This window comes from Magnolia sinica, chromosome 9 (assembly GCF_029962835.1).
Source record: "Magnolia sinica isolate HGM2019 chromosome 9, MsV1, whole genome shotgun sequence".
NCBI lineage: Eukaryota > Viridiplantae > Streptophyta > Magnoliopsida > Magnoliales > Magnoliaceae > Magnolia > Magnolia sinica.
This window is the reverse complement of record NC_080581.1, coordinates 89,258,794-89,286,142: the sequence shown is the minus strand read 5'-3', so window position 1 is coordinate 89,286,142 and position 27,349 is coordinate 89,258,794. Positions and strand designations below refer to the sequence as shown.

The following is a 27,349-nucleotide window of genomic DNA, read 5'->3' as shown; positions in this document are numbered from 1 at the left end:
ACCTTCTCCTGGAGAATTTGGTGGATCATGGGAGCTGTCCACCGCTGGAGGAAGAAGCTCAACATCTCCTTTTCCCACACTTATAGGGAAGGTAACGCTGTTGCAGATGCTTTAGCCAGATCCGCCAGCGAAGGATGCCCAGACCGAATATTCAACTTGCGCTCTCTTCTCCCTAAAGAAGTCCAGGGATTGCTTGTCATGGATAACACTGGCTTAGGCTCTTTCAGATTTCCTTGAGCCTTCCTATTTCAGTTTTAGTTTCCTGTTTTGTGCTTGTAAATGTCTCATGATTGGTGGGGACCATCCCTTTTTGTAGGTCCCTACCCGAAGGTCTGTAATTGTTTGCCTGTGATTAAGAGATCAATGGCATGAGCCCACCTTTAAAATAATAATAATAGTAATAATAATAATAATAATAAAATAGATGTCATTATTAGGTGGACCATACCATAGGAAATAGTGGTGAATAAAGTCCATACCATTAAAAACTTGTCAAGGAGTATGGTTAATGTTTCCTTGGTGTTTATTTGACATCCAATCTATTGGTAAGGTCACGTGAGGCTAGATGAAGCAAAATATCAAATATCAAATTTATTAAAAACGTTTGTAGATCATTAATGGTCAATCACTACTGTTTTTTATAGTATGGTCTACTTAATTATTAGATTTGCTTCATTGTTTGGATAATTCCCTAAAATGATCTAAAAAAATAGATGGACAACATAGTGTGTAAGCCCCGTATCCTAGACCGTACCGTTCCATAGGCTTCCGCAGTCTTTCCGGTCGAATTCCGGCAACCATCGACCCTTAACCGGTATTTGCGCGCGACCTGGATTCTCGTGCCGACAACCCGAGTCGACTCAACCCAGGGCTTATACCTTAGCGACCGCGTCTTCGCCGCGGTTCCGATGCCACGACTCGCGCGCTGATGCGATGCTCTGGTCGGGAGTTGTGGGCCAGCGTTCGGTGCGAGGAAACGCCGCGCGTGCGAATCCCGAGAGAATCTCTACAAGGTGTCACATCAATCAATCAATCCCATCATGTCAAGTACACATCACTTTTCACCCTTTCCCAAGCAACCCCCCAAAGTCAAAAAGTTCTTACACCACCCATACCCCTTCTTACAACTTTTACCAAAAAAGTCAAAAAGTTCTTACACCCCCATCCCTCTCTCCCATCCATCACTCCATCACCCATCATTCTCTCTCTCTCTCTCTCTCCCTTACAAGTCTCTCTCTCTCATTCCATACTCTCCCATAAGCAAGTCCCATACGTATGAGTCCCCCATGGTGAGAAAATGGCATTTGTGAGGCCCACCTTTCCTACCCCTTCATCTCTCATCTCAACCATCCATTTCTCATCTTCCTCCATCAAAGAGTAGCACAAGGAGCTAAGGAAGCTAAGGGAGCAAGAAGATCAAGTGGTGGGTGCCTTGATAGGGTAGCTTTTGATGTTTTTAAGATGGGCCAAGTGAGGCCAACCGATCAATGGTGGGATCTCACTTTGGACCCTAAGATGTGGCCGATGGCCCACTTGGATCATCATGATCATTCCATGATGGGGCCATTCTCCATGGACCCCATCATGATGTTTATTTCTTGCATGCTTAGGGTCATCTAGACCGTCTATTTTAGTGGAGAAGGGATCTCCACCATTGGATTTCGATTTAATGGGCCCACATGTTATGGGATCCACTTGATGTATGATTTAGTGCAAGGGAGGGCCCATAGTGCCGGGGTCCCTCCATCACGCGGATCCCACTCTCTCTCTCTCTCTCTCTACCCCTCTCTATTTCATTTTTTCTTTTTTATGTGTGATTATATCATGCTTGTATGGCCCACTTGGATGGATCCCACCCTGAAGCATACATCCTACTCAAGCCATCTACAAGTGGGGCCCACTTTGTGCTTAGTATCCACACCATCCTCAATGAGGTGGCCCACCTAAGCAGGGCCCACCTCTAATGTATTTACAAAGTCCAGCGTCCAGGGACGCTGGACGTTTCTGTTGGAAAATGCAAAAATCAGCTTGGTTTTAAGTCAATGAGGTGGGCCACTTGTGTAGGCTCCATCCTGATGCATGTATTCAATCCACGCCGTCCATTCCTTTCTTGACCCCATTTCAGGCGTTGAACCAAGATATGGTGCCAACTCGAGGTCCTAGTGGGCCATACCGTAGCAAATGGTGGTTTACGCCATTGAAACATTTCCTAAACTTTTTATACGTTGAAATATGCCCAATATTGGGCTTGGTTTGCTTGTCTTGAGCCATAGAGGGCTACTGGACGGAGTGGATTCGCTGGATATGGACCCCACCTGCAAAATCCATGAAAAAACAAAAAAATCAAAAAAATAAAAATAAAACCTCAACACAGCAGCTCAGGGACGGTAGCAGGCGCTGCCTGCGTCCAGCGTCCAACGGACGGGCTGGCAGATAGCCACCCATGGCTGTAGCCGTGGGCCCCACCTTGATGTTTATGTGTCATCCAATCCATTCACACGGTGGGCCCTAAGGTCAGGGGACCACCCTCCAAAAATCAGCCTGATCCAAGACTCAGGTGGCCCACACCGTAGAAAACAGTGGGATTGAACCTCTACCTTTGAAACCCATTTGGGGTCCACAGAAGTTTTGGATCAGGGTGAAAATTGCTCCCACCCTCTATTTAGGCCCACTCGGCCTTGTCAACGGGTTGGATGGCATAGAAACATTGCGGTGGGCCCCACATGGAGCCCACAGTGATGTAAGTGTTTTATCTCCACCGTCCGCCTGGACGGTGGAGCCCACTGTGATGCGTGCTGGGTGCGTGCGTGCTGTGTGTGTGTGTGTGTGTATATATATATATATGTATATTTATATGTATATAAAATATTATATTATATGTGCTACATATATATTATATATTATATCATATTTAATATAATGATGGAGGGAGGCCCATCTCAATTATTTTTGGCCCTTGATTGAGGCCCACTTTGATTTACATGTAAGGCCCATGGGTCGAGGTTTATTTGATGTGTTATGGGCCCATGGGTCGAGGCCCATTTGATGTGTTAGGGGCCCATGGGTTAAGGCCCGTTAAGATGTATTAGGACCCATGGGTCGAGGCCCATTAAGATGTAATGGGGCCAACTGGCGAGGCCCATTTGATACATATAAGGCCCATGTGAGTAGGCCCATTTGATGCACGTATGGGGCCCAACTGTCGAGGCCCATTTGACACATGTAAGGCCCATAAGATTAGGCCCGTTTGATACGTTCTAAGGCCCATAGGTTATAGCCCATTGCAATGTACATAAGGCCCATTGGTGGGGCCCATTGATGTGGCCCACTTAATGAATATAGGCCCATATGATACGGCCCATTCTATGGGGCCCAACTGTCGAGGCCCATTTGACACATGTAAGGCCCATAAGATTAGGCCCGTTTGATACGTTCTAAGGCCCACAGGTTATAGCCCATTGCAATGTACATAAGGCCCATTGGTGGGGCCCATTGATGTGGCCCACTTAATGAATATAGGCCCATATGATACGGCCCATTTGATGTATTGAAGGCCCAATGGGATATACCAAAGGTCCATTGCAATGTGCAACCCCAACATAATTTATGACAGTCGTGCCTTGGGAGCAATGTTGGTTTGACGTCCACATTGCAAGTATAATGTTGGTTAAATGTCCACAATATGCCTTTCCCTAGGGCCCATTGTTGGGCCCATGCGTGTGATGTGTAGGCCGTCTAGGCCCATCTTCGTTATGAACATCATCTATCCCATATAACATGTTTAGTTCCATGATTCATGATCATATGCATCATACGTATGCTTGATATGAGAGTTGACTGATCATAGCATATGCCTTTGGGCAGATTGTTTAGGGGCTCCCGTACAGGGGGTGTTGCCCTACATGAGCGCACGATACTCGCAGGATTGCTGTATGACTGGATAGTGTGATTCATACATTTGCATTGTGTGATATGGTTACTGTACGCCCTAGCGACATCAGGGTCGTAACCTCCACAGACGCATCGTGGTTGGCAGGATTGGATACCGAAAATACTGTTCTACATGGGGTGCGATAGATATCCCTGGGTGAAAGTCCCTAAACCCTTATGGTACCAGGAGGTTGCTCCAACGTCTAGACCGAGTGGACGCATGAGCGCTGAGTGCCGATTACCAGACGGTTGCGCTTTCCACTATGTCGTGGTCGGTTGGAAGGGGGTGCGGCCTTACCCGCCCGAGAGTAAGGGGCAATGCTAGGCTGAGTCTGACCAGCTCGAGGAATGGGTCCGCTATTGACGATCCGAGCCCGATATTGGCAGGCGGATAGTGAGGTCTTTTCTACTCACCTTATTGCGCGCGATGGGGCGACAATCTGGCTTGGAGTGTACTAGACCCCGGTGATATTCCAGATTTTTAGCTATATTGATATGTGGACTTAGATGAGGATTTGTATGCTTAAGTTGCATTTCGCATTGCATGGCCTTGGTATGGCCGACATCATTCTTTGCACCGCATGGCCTTGGTACGGCTAATGGTATTCTTGACTTTCATCAGTATGTTCCGCATTACTCTGATACTGCTTGGCTGCATTACCACATTGAGCATACACTTTCACCACCCTTTAAGCTTTCTATAAGCTTATGCACGACCGTTGCGTGCAGATGACGTTGGATCGCAGTAGCGTTGAAGCTTGGGCGAGTAGCTGATCTTCCTTTGGAGCTTTTGGTCTATCATCATTGTATTTCCCTTATGCTCATTGTACTTGTAAGGTTTTTTATTATAGCGGAAATGTGATGGAGTTTTTGGTTGTTGTTTGTGGGTTATGCCTTTGGTTATGCTTATTGCGAATCAAACTGATGTTGAAAATCCTCCTTGTAGCATCCCAGGATCGGAACCTGGCGAATGGGCGCTGGGAGCTGAGAATGGGGTTCTACGGAGGCTGTCGGCGCCGGATTCGGCGATCGGGAATTTTGTGAGCCCGGTTTCCGAGTTTGGGGCGTGACATAGTGTGCATATAGAATATATACATACACCAAGGTGGTCTCCATGGTAAGGACTACACCATCGTGGGTGATTCATGGGAGAACTGGGGTCTCACCTAATCCGCACTCCCTATTGAAAGGTCATCACACGTGTTGATGCACACGAGATGCCAAGACTACCGTGAGTAGGAAGAGAATCTTGTTCCCCTACACTTGCCAATGTAGCACATGTGTATAAGATCAAAATTGTTCATCAAATGGTCCTCGGTATTATGCATTTCAACCAAAAATCCACCTAGTTATGTTTGTTGTGGTTCGATTTACAGTGTGGGTCACGTGATAAGTGTAGGCATGTCGGAATTGAATGTGTAGCTGAATTCAAACCAAACGATTATGACCCAAAGTGTCAAGATAAGTAGATATGTAGAATGCGATTAAGATTCAATAAGTTCGGTGGCCTATTCAGCCACTAGCATAGAATGATAAAATGATCAGATGATAGTCAGAGAATAGGGTTCGTCCTATGATAATGGGTCACACCTTTTCCTTTCACACAATGACTTTTATATATATATATATATATATATATATATATATATATATATATATATATATATATATATATATATATATATATATATATATATAACAACAAGAAATTAATGAATTCTTATATTCGATCAAAAAAAAAAAAAAACGGCAAAACACTTTCCTAAATGAAGAACTCTGCTTGATGCTTGATCTGAATCTAGCATATGAGTATAGACTCAAATTTATGTAAAGTTCAGAGCTACTTGATTAATATAATACGTATTATACAAAGGAATGTAAATAGTGAGTAAAGTAAATGATTATACTACGGAATGTAAATAGCGAGCAAATGATTACATGAAGAAATGTAAATGATAGATAATTTGATAAACAATTAAATGATAGATTTGATATGATTTAGTTGGTATGAGAAAATTTGTTTTGTTGAATTCATTTGTTATTTACAGTCTTAAATTTGTGATATGAATGCTTAATATAACATTCAACATTATTTAACCCTCTCTGCTGCTAAACTGGTCATCTTTTCTATAGTCATTTTAGCACGAAATCTCTCTATTTGACCACTCTAACTAGATTTTTGTAAAATTCTCTCTATATATCTGGAAAAAAAATAAAAATTCAAATACACTATATAAATCTATCTTGATCACTCATTTGACTGATTTTCATAACAATTAAAGACAATGTTCTTCATGTGAGATGTGAAAAGATGGACAGTTAAGTAGGATTGTAATGCTCCACGTTGAAACATGTATCTGTTGCCATCTTTTCCAAGTAAACATCCTAATTTTGTCAATATTTGACATGGTAATGGTTGGGTCCACCTGATTAACAGTCCGGATCTCACACGCTACGGCATGTGTATCGAGAGTTGGATTCTTTAGCTACACTCGCAGATACTCCTCGGCAGGCTCCCGTGAACATGGTCCTTGTATAGAGAGGAGTGCTCAAGTACACCCAAATGTCTGGCAATGTAATACTTTGGGACTTACTACAAGTGTCCTTATAAGAAGATTATCCAAATCGTTTATACGATTAATGTCATCCTGTAAGATGTACACCCCACAAATAAAATATCTTACATTTATTGGTTTAGCACTTAACAGTCGGTTCCTTTACTTTGAAAATGAACGGTCATTATAATCTTCAAATAATCAACTGACTGATAAAATAAATTCAAAATAAATTTAAAAAGTCTCTGATCAAAGAACAGAGCTCTCACATAAACGGTTTGGGTCCTTAAAAAATGGTCCAGTTCCAACGGCTAAAACCCGGATGTATTATATTACAGTATGCCATAACGTACTAGAGCAAACCTCTCTATAAAAGATCCCACGTAATGAGGGATGATGTGACCTTCACCGTTCAGTTTCATTTTCGCCAAGGTGGGCGCTGCTGCTCACGTGAGCCGAAGATCACAAAACGCTAAATGCCACGTGGATGAGATCGGACACGGTAGCTTGTGCACGTGACCGTAGGTCGAATATCCAAGGCTTTTATTTGTGCAATCACCACTCGTACGATAAAAGTACTAAAATACTCCTGCCACTACTGCGTTCGGCGAGAAGAGATGTATGCGAGAGAGGATTAGGTGATACCGCGGATACAGCGAGGTGGGTGGGATCCCTAGCGGTGGGGCTCATAGTAATGTATTTTATTTCAATCCACACCGTCTAAAAATTTTAAAAAATCATTTTAGGTATTATTGAAAAACATTAAGCATGAAAAAATAGTACGTGAACCACACCACAAGAAACAGTTTTGATTGAATCCTCACCATTAAAAAACTCATAGAGTCCCCAGGAATGTTTATTTTCCATCTAACCTGTTGATGAGGTCACAAAGACCTATGTGAAGAGACCACACAAATATCATCTTGATCCAAAGTTTTGATGACCCACATGAAGCTTTTAATTGTCAGATACTACTAGTTACTGTACTATGGTCATATCACATCAGATATTTGTATATGCTTCATTTTTTAGATCCTGCCTAAAATGAGTTTTAAATACAGATGGACGGGGTTGATGTATTCACGTAGATCAAAGTGGGCCCCACAGTCAGGGTCCCACGCACCTTGGTGTATCCGGGATCGCACCTAATCCGCTCACGACATATGCCGCTTTAGGCTCGACTCTGGAGTGTGCGGTGCACACCATTTATTTAGGCGGTGGCAACCGTGGGGCCCACCGTGATACGTGTGTTTTGTCCCCGTCCGTTTTGAGAGCAGGCATGGACTTGAAATGAAGCACATCTGACTAAGGGTCCTGAGTACCCATATGTGGTGAAATCCCACCATGGAGTGTGTGGTGGGGCGTGTGCGGGTGTAAAAATAAAAATAAAAAAATGAAGTACATCAAGAAGCTCATGTGAACCAGACTGAAGGAAACAGTTGTGATTGAACGGCTACCGTTAAAATTTATTGGTGGCTACACAAGTTTTTGAATCTGGCCGCTATTTGTGTGTTACCTTCTTCCAGATACGTGTGACCTTATATACAGGTTGGATGGGGAATAAACATTACAGCAGGCTAGGAAGGTTTCGTTGGTGAGTACCATTAATCCACTGTGTTTCCTGTTGTGTGGTACATTAAGCTTCAGATTTGGTTATTTTTTACCTCATGCCGTAAAATGAGCTAGGAAAAACAGATGAACAGAATGGATACAAAATATTCATCAAGTTGGTCTCCACAGCATCCAACGCAACCTAGCTGGATGGGTTCATTTATCACGTGGGTTATAGACGCACAAGATATTAAACAAGAGAAATTGACCACCATAGAAGCCACCTTTTACCCTTTTCAAAGTGCTCCCAAACTTTATTTTTCGAAAGTAAACCATTCGGTGCGGACAAACTATTTGCTGGCAAAAATTCCCTTGCATTCAGAAGCTATGGCTACGGATTATAACCGTAGGCATAGGTGTTTAGGCACAGTCAATCCAAGAGTATTTTTCGTTTGCAAATAGTGTGTCCATATAGAATGGCTTACCTTGGAAAAGTAAAGTTTAGAGCGCTTTGAAAAGATGCCAGGTAAAAGGTTGAATATACAGTGGTCAATTTCTCAAGAAAAAATTAGAGCTATAGATGAGTCCATACAATGCCTTTTTTATTTTCTCTACTCGGAAACTTATTTTACAAAAAATGACCTTTTTAGGTTTCGAATGCTAGTATTTTGACCAAAATATCCTTGCCTATTAGGGTAAGCACTAAAAAAAGCAGGGGTATTTTGGTCTCTTGGGTTTATCCGTACGACTTGATGTCTACTTTCGCAGTTAAGGTTTCTTTTGGGCGAATGAAATTGGTGGGTGATACTTGAGATCTATACGCTCAGGGTTGTACACGAACCGAGCAAGCCCGATTAACTCGCTCGACTCGGCCCGAAAAAGCTCGACTCGACCCAACCCGGAACTGAGTTCGGGTCAGGATTGGTCATTTTCTTCGGCCCGAAATTGAGTTCGGGCCGAGTTCAAATAGGTTCCAGTTCGGGCCGAAACCCGACTCGACCTGGCCCGACTGGCCCGACCCGGCCTACACACACACACACACACACACACATATATTCTTAAATTAAGTTACCTACCAAAGCTCTTCCCATGAAGTAAATGAAGCAGAGTCAAAAAATCAAAGTTGTCCAAATCGTGGGTCCGAAACTGGCCCGAACTCCCCCGATTGCTGACCAGGCCGGGTTCGGGCTGGACATGTTGGCCAAGTGACTGGGCCGGTTCGGGTTCGGACTGATTTGGCTGGTGGCCAAGCCGGGCCGGGTTGAGGCCAGTTCGAGTCGGTTTGGCCCGATGTACACCCCTATATACGCTAAACAAATGAAAAATAGATATATGCATATAGATGAATTGAGAATGTATGTGTCAGTAATTATACAAGCCGTATTAGAGTAATCAAACCGTTCAAATCGTGGGACCTTCTTGAGATTGATCATTGGATTAGAATCTAAAAAATTGCATGATCATAATTCACTAATTGATGGACATTTAATTAACGGTTAAGATGACAAATAGTCTATATTTCTAATTCGAAAAACTAGTACATTACTTAAATCAGGGATTGTCAAAATCTAATTTTTGGCCCAAAATTTTGGACGGTTTTATTTTTAGTTATGAGTAAGCTTTGTGTACAATCTCTGATTGCCTGAGCATGTACCACCACTCTCTGTCACATGTACCCAGTAACTGCCCTGGCCAGTAACTTTACGATACAAGCCAGTATCTTTGAACATACACGGGGTTTTTAATTCTGAGAATTTGGGTGAATATTTTGGTAATCAAGGCCAATGATTTGTTGTCTAAGAGTAGGTGGAATATGGTCTAGAAAAATATTAACCGTTGAATATTTTCTCAGACGGTTGAGAAAAGAAATACAATAATGGTCCAAATTCAAATTGAAAATATTTCTAATATCGATTCATGATATCCTTGGATACGGAATATTTCTTAGTTATGATCCATCAGCGTCGGGATTCAAAATACCAATGGTTTGGATCACGGAGAATTAGAAACATGTGTACTGTTCAAAATTGCCTACAACTGTGTATCGTATAATTTCTCTACGTACGGATTGATCTGCTGGTTTGCCACCATTATGGAAATGGTGGTGGCTCATCTTTTCGTATGTGGTACTCATTCACAGCTATCTAGACCATCCAAAATATAAGATGCATTGGGAATAAAAGCATTCCACTAAAATAAAAATAAAAAATCTAATCAAACAATCTCATCCCGTGTACATTACGCTGGTCGAAGAATAGGTTCCCATCCACATACGTCAAGGTTTTGAAGTGAAGATGTTTGCTACTCTTAACGAGTATTCTTGATGATAAGCTGAAACCTAAAAGTTACTTAAAATTGCATATATATCATAAAATCAAGCAAGATTAAACCATCCAAATGAAGGCTTCCAGTTTAGATATATCATGATTTAAATAATTAAGCTCATTTTATTATTTTCATCTCAGATTGATGGATATTTATTGGACGGCTTAGAATTGATAAATACAAGGGTTGTATTTCAACAAACATATATCTATGAATCAGAGATAACGATGGTTAAAACAATAAGAATTTAAGATAGTGAATTAATATCAATGAGTTTCACAATTTAGTTGGTTTAAATTGAATCAATGTAAATCACATACACAATGTATTAGTGACTGTGTATGAATGTCACGTGTTGCTTGAGTATCATATTTCAACGCCTACTTTCAAAGTCGAAGTCCTCAACACTCACACGGCAACGCAGGATTACCTACACGGATTGGCTGTAACCCCTGATGTATATGTCATATCCATTACGTTCATCAGTTTTGCCTGGCCATTTTAGGTCATGACTCCAAACATGAGCCGATCGAGTCCAAATCTCAAATGGACAACACCACATGAAATAGTGGGAATATTAACATTCATGGTTGAAAACTTCTTTAGACCCACCATGATGTGTATTTTCCATTCAACCAGTACCTAATGTTAGGTAGATCTAAGTGAAAGATTCAAAGGGAAAGCACAAATATAACTTCTATGGTCCTAAGGAAGATTTTATTGGTGGGTGTTCAATCCCACCATTTTCTCCGGTGTGATCTTTCTAACTTTGGCGCAGCTTCATTTTGGGGCTTATATTCAAGAATGAACTGGCAAACAGATGGATGGAGGGGACGAAACACATTCATCGTGGTGGCCCTATAAAGCTTGTGCTCATGACGCTCTATCTATATTCCTGTAGTTCTTCTCCTCCGTATCTAGGCTAAGAAAGGTCTACTGAACGTGGGAGCCGATGAAGCAGATTTCTTTAAAGCCTTTTGCATTAAGTTGCTGCGCAAGGATGTTGCTGAGATGTTTGTGAGAATCCACTGCATTTATCTCCCTTGAGAGCTCATTTTACGATATCATACCAAAAATCATGTCTATCCAAAACTTAAGTGGGTCACATGAGAGGAAACATTGAGGATTTAGTGTAAATCGTTGAAACATTCTTTGGGGTCATTAAATTGCGTCTGGAATTTTTATTTTTTTGGTATTTTCACGTCATCCCAATGGCAATGACCTTATAAACGGTTTGGATGGTATATAAACATCAAGGCGGAGGCTAGGAAGGTTTCAACGGTAGAAATTTTTTCCCCAAATTTATCCTCTGGTGTGACCCATTGAGTTTTAGATCATTTTAAATTTTTTGTCACATTTTCTAAAATAAGCACATAAAACGGATGGACCGGGTGAATTTATCACAAACATATTTGTGGGCCCCACCTAACATCGTTGCGCAGAAACTTGGTGCGAAAGACTTTACCACGACATCCAGCGATTACGTGAGACCGTGAGTGTGTGGGGTGTGTGCGCGTGTGTAAAAAAAAAGGAAAAGAGAAAAAACAAAAAATAAAAATAAAAATGTGAGACCGTGGATCCGGGAACTCACCTAATTGGCTCCCACTAAACTTGTAAAATTCCACGGAAATTCCGTGAAGGTGCCGATGCTGGATCATTTTCAAATTGCATGACTTTGCATGACCCCTAACTTAAAAAAATAAAATAAAATAAAAAACGCATGAAATGACAATTTCACGATTAGACAGGGCTTGGTGGCCTCGTAATTCTACCGGAGCGCATTAAATGAGACCTTATCCTTTTGAGGTGGGTGGGAGTCTTGACTACGAGGCCTAGGGTAATGCATTTGTCTTAAATTCGCTCGTTTCAAGACATTATCTTAAAAATAAACCTGGCTAAAATTTTCGGTGGACCATGGGAGGAAGTGGTCTTGATTGAATCCCCACTATTAAAATCTTCATAGATTCCAACAGAATATTTATTTGCCATCCAACCTGTTAATGAGTTCACAAACACACAGATGAAGAGATCAAACATATATCATTTTGATCCAAAGATTTTTTTGGCCCACAAGAAATTTTTAACGATCAATCGCCACTGTTTCCTGTACTATGGCTCACGTGGGATTTGGAACTACTTCATTTTTTTGGATCGTGCCCTCAAATGAGCATTAAATACGGATGGATGGCATAGATGTGGTCACATACATCACAGTGGGCCCCACGGCTAGGGGATGCACGACTTCGGTGGATCCGGGGTCTCACCTGATCTGCTTGTGGATGGATTCCAGAGTTTTGTTTTTTCTTTCCTTTGTATATATTTATTACCCTTTCTTTCTCTCTAGTATCTTTTCTTCATTTTCGTCTTCCATTTCTCCCTTCGTTCCGAACGCTCAAAGAAACCCACCTTCTTCTTGCGCTGTTTGCCGGCCGGACTTCCAGTATTTCGACTTTGGATTTCAAGTCTTTTGCCCGACGGTAAAACGTTTTTTTTCTTTCTTATTATTATTATTATTATTATTATTATTATTATATTCTTTTAATTTTTCCCCTCTCTTCTTGGGAAGCGGATTGGCTGGTGAACCCCACACCACCGATCTGGCCGGTGTGGGTACGTGTCGTGTGAAGACGAGTACTGCCGGTCCTCGAGCTCGTTGTACGAACGGCTCAAAGTAGATCAAAGTCATATGGCCCAAAATGATGTATTTATTATATCCACACCGTTCATTCATTTTGCAAAATTATTTTAGAGCATCACCTCAAAAATAATTTATATACAAAGTTTAAGTGGACCACACCACAAATAGCAGTGGAGATAATGATTCTAACCGTTAAAAAAACTTTATAGCCCACCATAGCATGTATTTTCCAACCAATCTGTTCGTAAGGTTACACAAAGCCTGGATGAATAGGAAAACCAAATATCATATTGATCTAAAGCTTACTCTTTTTGCAACGGTAGCCGTTCAATCCCCCACTTGCCTTTTGCAGTGTAGCCTACTTAATCTTTGGATCTGTCTTATTTTTGGGCTTACGAGAGCTTGCCAGGATATAATACATACCTCTTGATGGGACCCACTGAACTTTGTGACGTCAACACAGCAGCTAGATCTGCGGTGTGTAGTACACCAGCCAAGCCGCTGCCCTTTTCTTGATGGCTGCCCATGCGTATGGGTCTACCGTAAAGTTTATTTGCCATCCAACCATTGATAAGGTCAACCAGACCCGGATGGAGGAAAAATACGAAGATGAGATTGATCAAAAGCTTTCGTGGCCTACAAATGTTTGGGACGGTCATTCAACACTGTTCCTAATGATATAATCCATTTGAGTTTTATATTTGTTAAAATTTTAGAATTACATCTTAAGATAAGCTGAAAAATGATGGACAAATAACATTCTCATACAAGATTTCTGTCACCGCCCGATGTTAAATCCCCGTAGTTTCATGTGGTATGGACCATGAGACAATTGAATCTGCCTGCCTTTTAAAATACCTGTCCGATCGTAGTCTTTCAAAACAGATGGACAGAGTGGATTTGTCACTGACATCTTTAAAGATTTTGAAGTGGCATAGTTATGTGGGTGGGTCGTACAATGTATGTGTTATATCCATACCATCCATTCATTTTGCCATATCATTTAAACGATGCACATCAGAAGTTAATATGTGACACACCATAAAGAGCATTGGGTTGAAACCTTCCTAGGGCCCACCATTATGTTTATTTACCATCCAACTGGTTCATAAGGCCACACCGGCCTGGGTGAAGGCAAAACACAAATATCAACTTGATTCATCACTTCATGTGCCTCAAGAAGTTTTCAATGGTAGTCACTCTATCCCATTGCTTTCTCAGTATTGTCCACTTGGCTTTAGATCTGGTTCATTTACGTGGTCATGCCTAAAACTAATTTGAAAAAAAAAAAGGATGAATGGTGTGGATGTTACACATACATCATGCCAAATGGACCAGTGCTGTGTCAATACTGGTGGTCTTCTGCGCCAGGCAATTTGAGCCCCCTAGTAATCTCCCTATGCCTTATCTGAGTAGATGGTCCATCTACGGTTATACCATCAAGATGAAACGTTTGGATCATGCATCCAAGTACGATCCATCTACTTCTAGATGCAGGCTTAAAAAAAAAAAAAAAAAAACCAATAGTTGCGCTGCATACTGAAATGAATGGGGGCAGTTTGGGTGGTCTGTGGATCCCTAATTGTAGGAATTATATTCCTTTCATCCAGATCATCCGTCCATTTTGAAAGCTCATTTTAGGTCACGATCGCAAAAATGAAGCAAATCCAACTGTTAGGTGGACTACATCGGAAGAAACAGTAGCGATTGAACCCCACCATTAAAAACTTCCTAAGGCCACTGGAACGTTGATTTGATCAAGATGAAGAGACCACCCAACTAAAACTTTTGTAGCTCACAAGAAGTTTTCAACGGTGGTTACCATTTTTCCTATATCATGGTCCACATGATATTTGGATCTTATTCACTTTTTTGATCTTACCCTAAAATGAGTTTTCAAAACAAGTGAATGGCGTGGATATAAGTCACATATATCACAGTGGGCCTCGCGGTCATGGATCTCACCCAGCTTTGTGGATCCGATGATCCACCGAAGCCGCCCCCGAAATGAAATGCATGTGGTTGGTGGCCTTTCTTAATCAGTGTGAATTTTCAAACAAAAGTCAGTCAACAAAGGTTTATCCGTCCGTCGGGGATTGCGTATTCTCCCAGTACGCTGCTTGGTAATAACTGTTCATGCCTATCAATCCGTTTTGAAAAATCACAGTAGGGCAGGATTCTAAATATCTGACAGATCCCAAACTCACGTGAGTCATACCATGAGAAAAAGTGGAGATTGAACGCCTGATATGTAGATATTTGTTCCTAAAGTGGTTTTGATGGTATATAAACATCAGTTCCCAGAAGCTTTCAACGGTGGATATAGTTGTTCCCATTGTACACCCATGAAATATGGGTGTTATGGGTGTTACCCTTACCTTGGGGCCCACCTTGATATTTTTTGTATATCCATGCCGTTTATCTATTTCTCTACCCTAATTTTAGGATGAGATCCAAAAGATTATGTATATCTAAATCTCAGGTGGACCATAACACAGGAAATAGTGGTGATTGAGTGCTCACCATTCAAAATTCGAAAAGAGCCAATCCTAAGGTTTCAATTCAACAAGTTGATAACACCGAGCAGATTTAGATGAAGGGAAAATAGAAAGATCAACTTGATCTACACCCAAATCCATAGCTAACTGGCAGACTGAGTGGAGATACCTCGATTCAACACCTGACGTCATGGTATCATGTGTGCACTGACATGGGTGTGTACTAACAAGCTAACCAAATAAAAAACTTGATCCAGAAAAAAGTTCTGTGGCCCCACCATGGTACATATTTTGTATCCAAACCGTCCATCCATTTGGAGAGATCATTTTAAGTCATGACCTAAAGAATGAACCACATACAAAGCTTTAGTGGACCCACCACAGAAAATAGTGGGGAGAGTGACGCACACCCTTAAAAACTTCTTAGGGCCACAAAAGTTTTTGATCAAGCTGATATTTATATTTTCCCTTCTTTCATGTTTACGTTAGCTTATGAACAGTTTGGATCTCAAATAAACATAATGATGAACCTTAGGAAGTTTCCAACGGTGGGCGTCACTCTCCCTGCTGTTTTATGTGGTCGGGTTCACTACAACTTTGGATTTGCCTTATTCTTTGCTATATGCCCTAAAATAATGTCTTCAAATGGATGGGCGGTGTGGATGTAACACATACATCACGATGGATCCCACAGAACTTAATGACTTCTCTGCAAATCCGTGCGGATTGCGTCACGATCAACTTGTCAATGGCTATCCCCATCCGGTGACTTCTCTGCAAATCCGCACAGATCACGTCCTAACGCTGCAGTCTCTAGCTATGAATGGGCAGGATATTTGAGTTGTCACATGATGTATGGGTTTTATCCACACCATCCATCCATTTTTCCTTATCTTTTCATGGCATTATCCTAAAACTAAGGCAGATCCAAATCTCAAGTGGACCACACCACATGAAGTAGCGGTGATAATTATTCCTACCGTTAAATATTTTTTAGGGCCCACCGTGATGCTTATTTGACATTCAACCTATAGATTAGGTCATATAGACCTGGATGATGTCAAAAACCAAGTGTCAGCTTGATCCAAAAATTTGGTAGCCCTAGGAAGTTTTTAATGGTGAGAGTTCAATCAACACTGTGTGGCCCACTTGAGATTTTGATCTACCTCAGTTTTGGGTTCATACTATAAAATTATTTTTAAAAATGTATGGACGGCATTGATTAATCACTAACATCTTGGTGGGACCCACCTAACATCCCAGTGGAAGAACTTCATGTGAAAGGCTTACGCCGAGAATAGGGTGAAGATGTGTGCCGGAGAAAAAAAAACTCATTCTTTCAAACTCGCGCATAAGAACGCTTTCATCCAGACCGTCGAATAATTGATAGCAAGGTTCGCACGTCATTACATGCGAACCGGTGCATAGCTTAGCGTCTCTCTCTCTCTATATATATATATGTGTGTGTGTGTGTGTGTGTGTGTGGGAAATGGTTTTATGCGGTTAACCTCATGGGAACTTCCCATGAGGTCGAGCTCGGTGGGCCCTACCGTGATGCGTGTCGAACATCTATCCCATCAGTCAAATCACGATTCCATGGTGGGCCTCGGGCTTAAAAATCAAGTCAATCCATGACTTGTGTGGGCCACACCACATACAAAAGTTGAGAGGGGTTACCCTCCCGTTAAGACATTCATAATCATTTGTTGGGCCCATCAAGATGTGGTTCACAAATCTAGCCCATCCATTATGTCTATCCCACTTGGATGAGGGGTCAGACCAAGTTTCAGACGCATTCAAATTTTAGGTGGGCCCCACAAAGTGCTTTTATATGTTTTAGGCATGTCTACACATGATTTTAATTAGATGGTATGGCCCACCTAAGTTTCATATATGGTTGATTTTGGGGATATCCCATAATTTAAAGGGAACCCATCAAATGCACGGTGTTGATGTTCAACACACATCATGGTGGGGCCCACATAGCCCGATCTCATGGGAAGTTCCCATGAGCTCGACCGCATAGAACCATTTCCATATATATATATATATATATATGGGTTTAGGCTGGGCAACCCAAGACCTCAACCCGAGCCCAACCCAAGTTTTATTGGGTTAGTGTTTATATAGCCCAAGCTCGAGACCAAATCTGATACATCCTGCCCGAGCCCAATGTAATGTCCGGTTGGTCACAGGTCAGTCGAGTTGAACCTGCCTAACTTTCAGCCCTAGTTTTATCCATGGCATTCATCTATTCTAGTTGCTCATTTTAGGGCATGAACCCAAACATGAGTTAGATCTAAATGTTGGGTGGACCATGCCAGATGAAAACATTGGTGATTGAACTCTACTGTTAAAAACTTCCTAAGGCCCACTGTAATGTTTATTTGCCATCCAATCAAATGATTAGGTCATATGACCATGGATGAAGGGAAACACAAACATACAGTTGATCTAAAAGTTTTGGGGCTGCTAGGAAGATTTCAATGTTAAGAATTCAATTCTCAATTTTTCCTATGGTGTGGTTCACTTGAGCTTTTAATCTATATCATTTTTGGGCTCTTGCACTACGATGAGCAAGAAAAACGGATGGACGGCATGGATAAAACATGCACGTCATGGTGGGCCCCACAGAGCTTTGAGCTTTGAAACCAACTATTTCGCTGACATTGGGGTCACCATTCAAACCACATCATCCGTTTTGGTGGGATAAGGACTCTGTGGGACCCACCGTGGTGTAAGGACTTTCTGAGACCCACCACGGCACATTGTGTAAGTACTATGTGACACCCACAATGGTGTTTGCATTTTAGCAACATCAACCATTTGTTTTGCTGACTCATTTTAGGGCATGGTCCAAAAATTGAAGGAATATTCAAAGCTCAAGTGGACCACACCACAAAGAAGTGGGGATTGAATACCTACCATTGAAAACTTCTTTTGTATTGTAAAAGTCTTTGGATTAATTTGATATTTGTGTTATGGGTCTTTATGACCTTATGAACAGGTTGGATGGCAAATAAACATCATAGTGGAACCTTTTTTTTTTTTTTTAAACACCAACATCATAGTGGACATAATTATGAACAAGTTGAAAGGGAAATAAACATCATGGTGGGCCTTAGAAAAGTTTCAACAGTGGGCATCATTGTCCCCATTGCTTTCTGTGAGGTGGTCCACTTGAGGTTTGAAACTACCTCATTTTTGGGCTCATGCCTTAAAATGATTTTGCAAAATGGATGAACAGTGTGGATATAACACATGTCATAGTGGGGCCCACAGAAGTTTGCCACCTCAGCAAGTCTGTTGTTATGTTCTATACTACCCAATCCGAGCCCAGGGAGAAGCGGTAACTAATGTGAAAATATGTAAATGAACAAAGTCTAATAAGCTCATTGGCATCTCTACTCCAATTCAATAAGAGCTACTCTAATAAGCTCTTTTTCAAGTACGAAAAGTTATTATTTAAAATAAATACATTTAGAAAAAAATTTAAATAAGAGCTTTTTTAGGGACGATTGATGTCATTTTTAAAGATTGTGCGAGCTCCATTATAAGAGCATTCGAGATGGTTGTTTTGTTGGATCTTAGATGGATCGTGCCCCAAATGGTAAAAGACTAGATGGCTATATAAGATCTTCATATATTAAGACATTTGGGCCATCCATTAGGTCGGATATTAGATGCGGATCGTCTATATATGGAGCCCACCTTTGATGTGGACCGTCCATCGTGTGAGCCAAACTTTCAAAGTAGGTCGTCCATCATGCAAAACCCGTCTCATATGTATAATATTCATCATTAGGGGCCCACCTTGATGTAGGCCATCCATCATATGGGGCCCACCATCAATGCTAATTGTCCTTTACGTGAGGCTTCTCAATGTTCGCTACCCGTCACCTACACGTAGAGTCCACGTTTGATATGTTCATAATGTGGGACCTACCTTCAAAGTGGCTTGTCCATCATGTGGGGCCCACTTTTGATATTTTCCATTCATCATGTGAGGCTCACCTTCTATGTGGATCATCCATCATGTGGCCTACTTTGGATACATGTCCTCCATCATGTGAGACCTTGGATGTGGACTGTCCATTAGGTGGGGCCCACTTGATGTGGACCGTCCATTACAAGGGGGGACACTTTGATGTGAGTCATCCATCATGTGAAGCCTGCTTCATCCATTATGTGGGCCCACCTTGATGTGGACCATTCATTATGTGGGCCCCACCTTCAATGTGGGTCATTCATCATGTGGGCCCACCTTCAATGACCATCATCCATCATGTGAGTCCCACCTTTGATGCAGACCACCCATAAAATGAGACCCACTTGATGTGGATGTTCCATCATGCTAGGCACGCAATTTGATGCATATCATCCATCATGTGGGGCCCACCTTTGATGTGAATCATCCATTATGTGGGCCCACCTTGATGTGTACCATACGTCATATTGGGCCCCCACGTTCAATATGCATCGTTCATCATGAGGGCCCCACCTTTGATGTCCACCATCCATCATGTCGGTCCCAACTTTGTCATGGACCATCTATCATATGGGGCCCCCTTGATGTAGATAGTCCATCATGTGTGGACACATTTGATCCGAGTCATCCATCACGTGGGACCCACATTTGATGTCCACCAACCATCATGTAGGTCCCACCTTTACTATGGACCATCCATGACGTGGATTCCAACCTTCAATATAGGTCATTGATCATGTGGGCCCACCTTTAATGTCAACCTTCCATCATGTGGCCCCACATTCAATGTTCACAATTTATCATGTGGGTCCCACCTTTAATGTGGATTGTCCATCATGTGGGGCCACACCTTGATGTGGGCCATCCATCATGTGGGGCTCACCTTTGATGTGACCATGCATTATGTGGGCACACCTTTGTTGTGGACCATTCATCATGTAGGGCCCCACCTTCACTATAGGTTGTTCATCACGTGGGCCTACCTTGAGATTGTAAAGAAAAGAGAAGGGTGCAAGATGGAAATTATTTTAAAACTCTTTAAGAACAAAATTGTTTAAAAATTGATTAAAAATACTATCTACCCACTTAAGCCAAATAATCTATTTTTCAAAAAGTAATCTTTTTCCAACTTATAAAATCAAAGCTTATTTGATATTTTCTAAATGAATAAGCTATCTAATTAGGCTTTTACCAAATAGCCTAAAATCTTTAAAAATAAAAATAAAAATAAAAATAAAGCAAATAAACTCTTATTTGTAGAGATCCCAAACACCCCTTAAATATATATATTTTATTTTTTATTCTTATATTTTATTAGGTAACCTCACCTTTTACATCATAAACCGTGGGTATACTAAGCATGGGATTAGATGGGTTTAAGTGAGATGGAATTACCGAAATGTAATAAATACACTTTGTTAGGGATTGTCTTCTAATCCCATGGCTCGGAGGCCATCCCACTTCATGTTTGTGAAACAGATTAGCTACTCATCTTGCCACTACCGGTCAATGCTCTATGGGCCCCACCATGATGTATGTGTTTCATCCATGCTGTCCACCCATTCTTCCATGTCATTTTATGGTATGAGCCCAAAAATGAGTTTGATCCAAATCTCAAGTGGACCGCACAGTTGGCCCTAGGAGGTTTTTAATGGTGTAATTCAATCACTACTGTTTTCCCATGGTGTGGTCCACCTGAGATTTATATCTACCTCATTTTTGGGATCAAGCACTAAAATTATATTTTAAAATGGATGGATGGCATGGTTAAAACACATACATCATAGTGGGGTTTATGTAGCACCGACCACTAGCCACACGAAACTCAAAAGTAGGATTGCAGAAACCCTGGTTCTGGCGCTGATTTCAAGAAGGGGCTTCCTTATATGAGTCCCAAACAGGACATTGCAACGATTCATGGGATCTTAAAACCCACTCCCACTTAATCCCATTTAAACCCATGCGCCAAATGCCCATTAACGATTTTGTGTTTTAGATCCAAAGCTAAAGTGTACCACACCACACCTAAAAGAAAACGGAAGGAATTGATGCTACCGTTGAAAAGTTCTTTTGAGTCCACAGAAGTGTCTGATGAAGTTCATATTTGTGCTTTAGATTCATCTAAGTATGTGTGACCTTATGAACATGTTAGATGGAAAATAAGCCTAACGATTGGTCTCATGAAGCTTTCAACTGTAGTTTGCTCAATCACCGCTGCTCTGTGGAGTAGTTCACTTGAGCTTTGGATATTACCTAATTTCTTGTATCATGCTTTAGAATTATTTAAAAAAATTGATGAACGGTGTGGATGTAACACAAAAGTCATGATGAACCAGAAAGTTTCCATGCGTTAAAAGTTGCGTTGTGCCGATTTTAAATGTCATCAAGTAACAATGAGCAACAACACTGGAATTTCCGAAGTCTTCCACACGGCTACTCCCCCGCCACCAGCCGATGGTTAGTTGTCGGTGCTTTGTGGGCCCAACCATGATGTATATGTTTCATCCATGCCATCCATTTATTTTTAAGATAATTTTATGTTATTAGTCCAAAAATGAAGTATATCCTAATATCAAGTGGACCACGTTACAGGAAACAGTGTTAATTGAACGTCGACCATTTAAAACCTTTTGGGGCCATAAAAGTCTATATGACCTAATCAACAGATTGGATGTCAAATAAACAGTACAGTGGTCCTTAGGAGGATTTTAATGGTGGATATCCAATCAATATTGTTTTCCATTGTTGTGGTCCACCTGAGATTTATTTACCTCTCATTTTTGGGATCAAGTGCTAAAATTATCTGTAAAAATGAATGAACGGCATGGATAAAAGACATACTTCATAGTGGGCCCGTAGAGCACCGACCACTAGCCACCGGGCTAGTGGCAGGGGAGTAGCCAATCCGTTTCCCAACAACACAGATGATCCGCACTCAAAGAGAGTCGTGGGTTTTACGAAAGCAGAAGATGAAATAACTAAGTGCGCCTTTGCTTTTGTAGGGAGAGACTTTCCTTGTTGAAGAAGGCTATTTTTTGAACATGGAAGCTTCTGAAGGAAGGGAGACAGAGAGAATGGCTGAGAGTGCTGTTCAATCCGCCGCAGAAACTCTGACCTATTTTCTAAGGCAGAAAGATTTTTACCTTTCCCATGTAGATGTGTGGGTCATGTCACTTCGAAACAATCTCAAAGCCATACTCAAAGACGTGGATGGGATGCGCGGGTATAATGAAAATGTTCAGCTAATAGAAGTAGCAAACAACACTAAGAACGTCATCGACTCCTTCATCTTTAAAGTTACAGGAGAGACGAGTTACCAATCCACTTTTAATAGTGGCATCAAAGACAAACCAGCCATTGAGGATCTTGGAAAGAAGATCTTCGACTTAAAAAGAAGGCTCGACGAGATCTTGTCCAACAGATCACAGTACGGCATCTACAATATACAGGCACGTGGAGAAGCTTCAACTTCTTCAAATCAAAGCCAGATACAGAGGGAGAAGAGGGCTCCTATTGTCGAGGAAGCCGAAGTGTTCAGCTTCGAAGACGAGACAAGGACACTGGTGGAGAGGCTGATTCCAGGAGAAATGCGGCGTGTTGTCATTTCGATCACTGGTATGAGAGGAACAGGTAAGACTACTCTTGCAATGGAAGTTTACCACCATGTAAGGAAGAGTTTCGATATTCATTTTTGGGTGAATGCGCCTCAAGAATATCTAGTGCGAGATATTCTTTTCGCATGTTTGGTTTCATACTATCCATGGTTCTCACGAGGCTCAATGAAGGGGATGAGTGAGGAAGACTTGGGGAGACAACTCTCTGGGTACTTGGGACTGCGGCGGTATCTGGTGGTAATTGATGGTATATGGTCCAGAGAAGCTTGGGATGGCTTGGTGACTGCATTTCCAGATTGGGAAAACGGCAGCATAGTGCTGCTCACGACTCGTAATGAAGAAGTAGCAAAGTATGCAGATACACAGAGCACACCTCATAAATTACATATTCTCAATGAAAATGAGAGCTGGACATTGTTTTGCAAGAAAGCACTACTGGAAAATCCTTCTCCTGCATGCCTTCCAAATCTGGTGGAGTTGGGGAGAAGGATGGTTGCGAAATGCGGAGGTTTACCTCTAGCAATCACAGTCTTAGGAGGCGTCTTATCAAGGAAAGAGAAGTCAGTGTATGAGTGGGAGAAAGTGCTTGGAAGTGTGGAATGGTGGCTACATCAAAGTGAAGAAGATGCAATCTCGGGCATATTGGCCCTGAGCTACGATGACTTGCCCTATTACTTGAAGCCCTGCTTTCTTTATTTTGGAGCATTTCCTGAAGACTCCGAAATCTATGTGGGCGAATTGATTCGGATATGGATAGCGGAAGGATTCGTGCAGATAAGGGGAGAAAAAGAAATGGAAGACGTTGCGGAGGATTATGTAGAAGAGCTCATCAGTAGAAGCATGATTCAGGTGTCCGAAAGGAAAAGCAATGGAATGGCTAAAAAGTGTCGTATTCATGATCAACTACGCGACCTTGCGATTTCAAAAGCAGAGAGCGAAAGATTCCTGTACGTGTACGGTAACAAAGCGCCTACGTCATCCATCATGGCAGCCCGACTTGCAATTACTAGTGGTGACATCAGCAACTGCATCTCTCTTAACAGCTCCACTCCACACCTCCGCTCTTTATTGGACTTCAGCTACGAGACTGACTTGACAGAGAAACTAGCCCTGAATATCCTGGGCGGATCTTTCGAATTTCTTAGGGTGTTGCATCTCGAAAGCGGAAAACTCTTACGTCTCCCTGACCAAATTGGGGACCTAATCCGCTTGAGGTACTTACGTCTGGATATGCCGGAGTTAGAATATCTACCATCCACCATAATTCGCCTGTCTAATTTACAGACTCTTGATATACGGTATTCAGTCATGTCAGATTGGCTACTAGATGATATTACGAAGATGGAACAGATAAGGCACTTAATGGTACCCAATTGTATGTTCAGCAACGGCATGCAACTCCATCACTTGAGCAATCTCCAGACGCTTAAAACAGTAGAGGCAGGCAGCTGGATAGAAGATGGGTTGGAGAAACTGACCAATTTGAGAGATTTGGAAATAAAGGAAATACTAGGAGATGTCCATATGGCATTATCTCGTTCCATTAGTAAATTGGTCCACCTTAGATCATTGTCGCTAGATGCACTTTATCAATCGTGGATTCCAGCTTTTGAGTCCTTCTCAAAACATGAGCATCTATATAAAATGATATTGAAAGGACGCTTAGAGAAATTACCAGAGCCGCATGTATTCCCACCTAACCTCACTCAGCTACACTTGGAGGAGTCCAAATTAGAACGAGACCCGATGGTAACACTGGAGAAGCTGCCCAACCTTCGGAGTCTCTGTATGCGATGGGCTTACATGGGAAAGGAAATGGTTTGCTCTGCTGGAGGGTTTCCACTGCTTGACACTTTGACTATTAGTGGATTCAATGAATTAGAGGAGTGGAGAGTGGAGGAAGGAGCTATGCGGAATCTTAGGTGTTTGGGGATTTCATTCTGCAACAGATTGAAGATGCTTCCTGATGGATTGCGATATATCATCACCCTTCAAGAATTGAAGTTGGAATACATGTCAGAAGAATTGAAAGGAAGGGTAAGAAAGAACGAGGGTGAGGATTGGTTTAAGATCCGACACATACCCTCTCTTATCATCAAATAAGAGTAAGGACGTCTTTTTCTTTATTTAAATTTTATTTGTCTTTTCAATTTTTATATATTTATTAAATTTGGATCCTCTGCCCGCCATATCAGCAGGGATTTCTTATTTGTTGCAATGTGATTAGTGGAGTCAGTGATAACGTAGCCATTCACACTGGAACAAGCAGGAAATCTCTGCTTGTGTCAAAGAGAAGATCCAGACTCTTATTTATCCTAATTGTCAGTGAGGGATGTTTATTGCCCCGTCCCACTGGCACCAGGATATCCCTGATGGCTCGATGTGGTGCATTTTTTTTAAATTTTTTCTTTGGTATTGTATTTGGAGGATCCACCTCCTCCGGACGCCGATTGCGCACTGAGTAACTCATCACGCTGAGAGTAAACTCTGTGGGGTCGACCATGATTTACATATTTTATCCACTCTGTCCATCCATTTTAATAGATAATTTGAGGGCTCTCGCCCAAAAATGAAGTATATCCAAATCTGAAGTGGACCTCATCACGGGAGAACAGTGTGAATTGAAATTCTATCGTCGAAAATTTCTTGGGGGCCACAGAAGTTTTGGATCAATCTGTTATCTGTGTTTTCCCTTCATCCATGTCTGTGTGATCTTATGAACCGGTTGGATGAAAAATAAACATCACTGTGGGCCCTACCAAGGTTTCAATGGTGGAAGTCAGTATTCCCACTGTTTCCTGTGGTGTGGTCCAATTGAGCTTTGGGCATGCTTCAATTGTTGGCTCAGCTACCAAAATGAGCTGAAAAACGGATGGACGGCGTGGATAACCCACACACATTCACGGTAGGACCAACTTAGTTTACTCAGTGAGATATAAGCCTACTGGTATCTCAGAACGCAATCCGATTTCACCTCCTCCGTGGAGGACGCGGATTGCGTCCTGTCCGGGCAGGGCTCTGTGGGGCCCACTGTGATGTAAGTGTTTTATCCACCCCATTCATCATTTTTCTCGTTTCATTTTAAGGCATGAGACAAAAAAACAAGGCAGGCACAAGGCTTAAGTGGACCACAAATTAGGGATTGAACGTACAGCATTAAAAACTTCTAGAGAGCTGGAGAAGTTTCTGATCAGATCATGCTGATATTTGTTTTTTCGCTTCATCCATGTCCGCATGACCTTATGAATAGGTTTAGATGGTTAAAAAAAAAAAAAAAACATCACGTTTGCCCTTAGAAAGGTTTCAACGGTGAGTGTCATTATCATTTCAGCTTCCTTTGGTGTGGTCAACTAGAGCTGTGAACTTATTTCATTTTTTGTCTCATACCTTAAAATGATCTGATAAAAATGATGAACAGTGTGGATAAAACACTTACATCACAATGGGCCCCACAGAGCCCTACCCGGACGTAATATGCGTCACGTGTGGAAGGGGAATAGGCGAGGAAATCGGATTACGTAGTGAGTTACTCAAACTCAGTTGGGCCCACTATGAATGTACGTGGTTTATCTATGTCGTCCATCCATTTTTCAACCTCATTTTAGGCATTGAGACAAAAATTGAAGCTTATCCAAAGCTCAAGTGGACCATACCACAGGAAATCGTGGAAATAATGATTTCCATAGTTGAAACCTTGCTAGGTCTCACAGTAATGTTTATTTGTCATATAAACCGTTCATAAGATCATGAAAACATGGATGAAGGGAAAAAACAACTATAATCTTGATTCAAAACTTATGTGCCCCAAGAATTTTTCAATGGTAGACATTCAATTCACACTGTTTCCTGTGGTGTGGTCCATTTTAGACTTGTAAATGCTTCGGTTTTGGAAAAGGCCCTAAAATTATCTGAAAAAGTGGATAGGCGGACTGGATAAAATACATAAAGCATGGTGGACCCCACAGAGTTTACTCAGTATGCTTAGCGCACAAAGTTACTCAGCAATCTGCTTCCATATGTGAGACCCTGGCCTCACCCAGGATGGTTGGGTTCCTACTGTGCAGCCCACCTTAATGTATGTATTCTTTATATATTCACACTGTCAATCCGTTTTTCCATGTCACATCAATTCTACCCTATTTCTACCGATTCCTAGAATGGCCAACCAAGACAGCTTGATGATTAGAAAATTTTCATTCTTCTAAATACCATGGTGTACATTTTGTTGGGCGGGTTGGATACATAAAAAT

The 27,349-nt window shown here is 41.7% G+C and overlaps 1 protein-coding gene across 2 annotated transcripts in view; it reads left to right on the top strand.

The window, feature by feature from the left end:
- Window positions 1-25,412, top strand: part of LOC131256020 (disease resistance protein RPP8-like) — a 98,082-nt gene extending 72,670 nt beyond the window's left edge. For both annotated transcript variants that reach the window (XM_058257016.1, XM_058257015.1), the window contains exon 3: window positions 24,031-25,412. In XM_058257016.1, the coding sequence (XP_058112999.1) occupies window positions 24,031-25,202 (1,172 nt within the window). In that variant the 3' untranslated portion in view covers window positions 25,203-25,412. The remainder of the gene's footprint in view (window positions 1-24,030) is intronic.
- The last annotated feature ends 1,937 nt before the right edge of the window (window positions 25,413-27,349 follow it).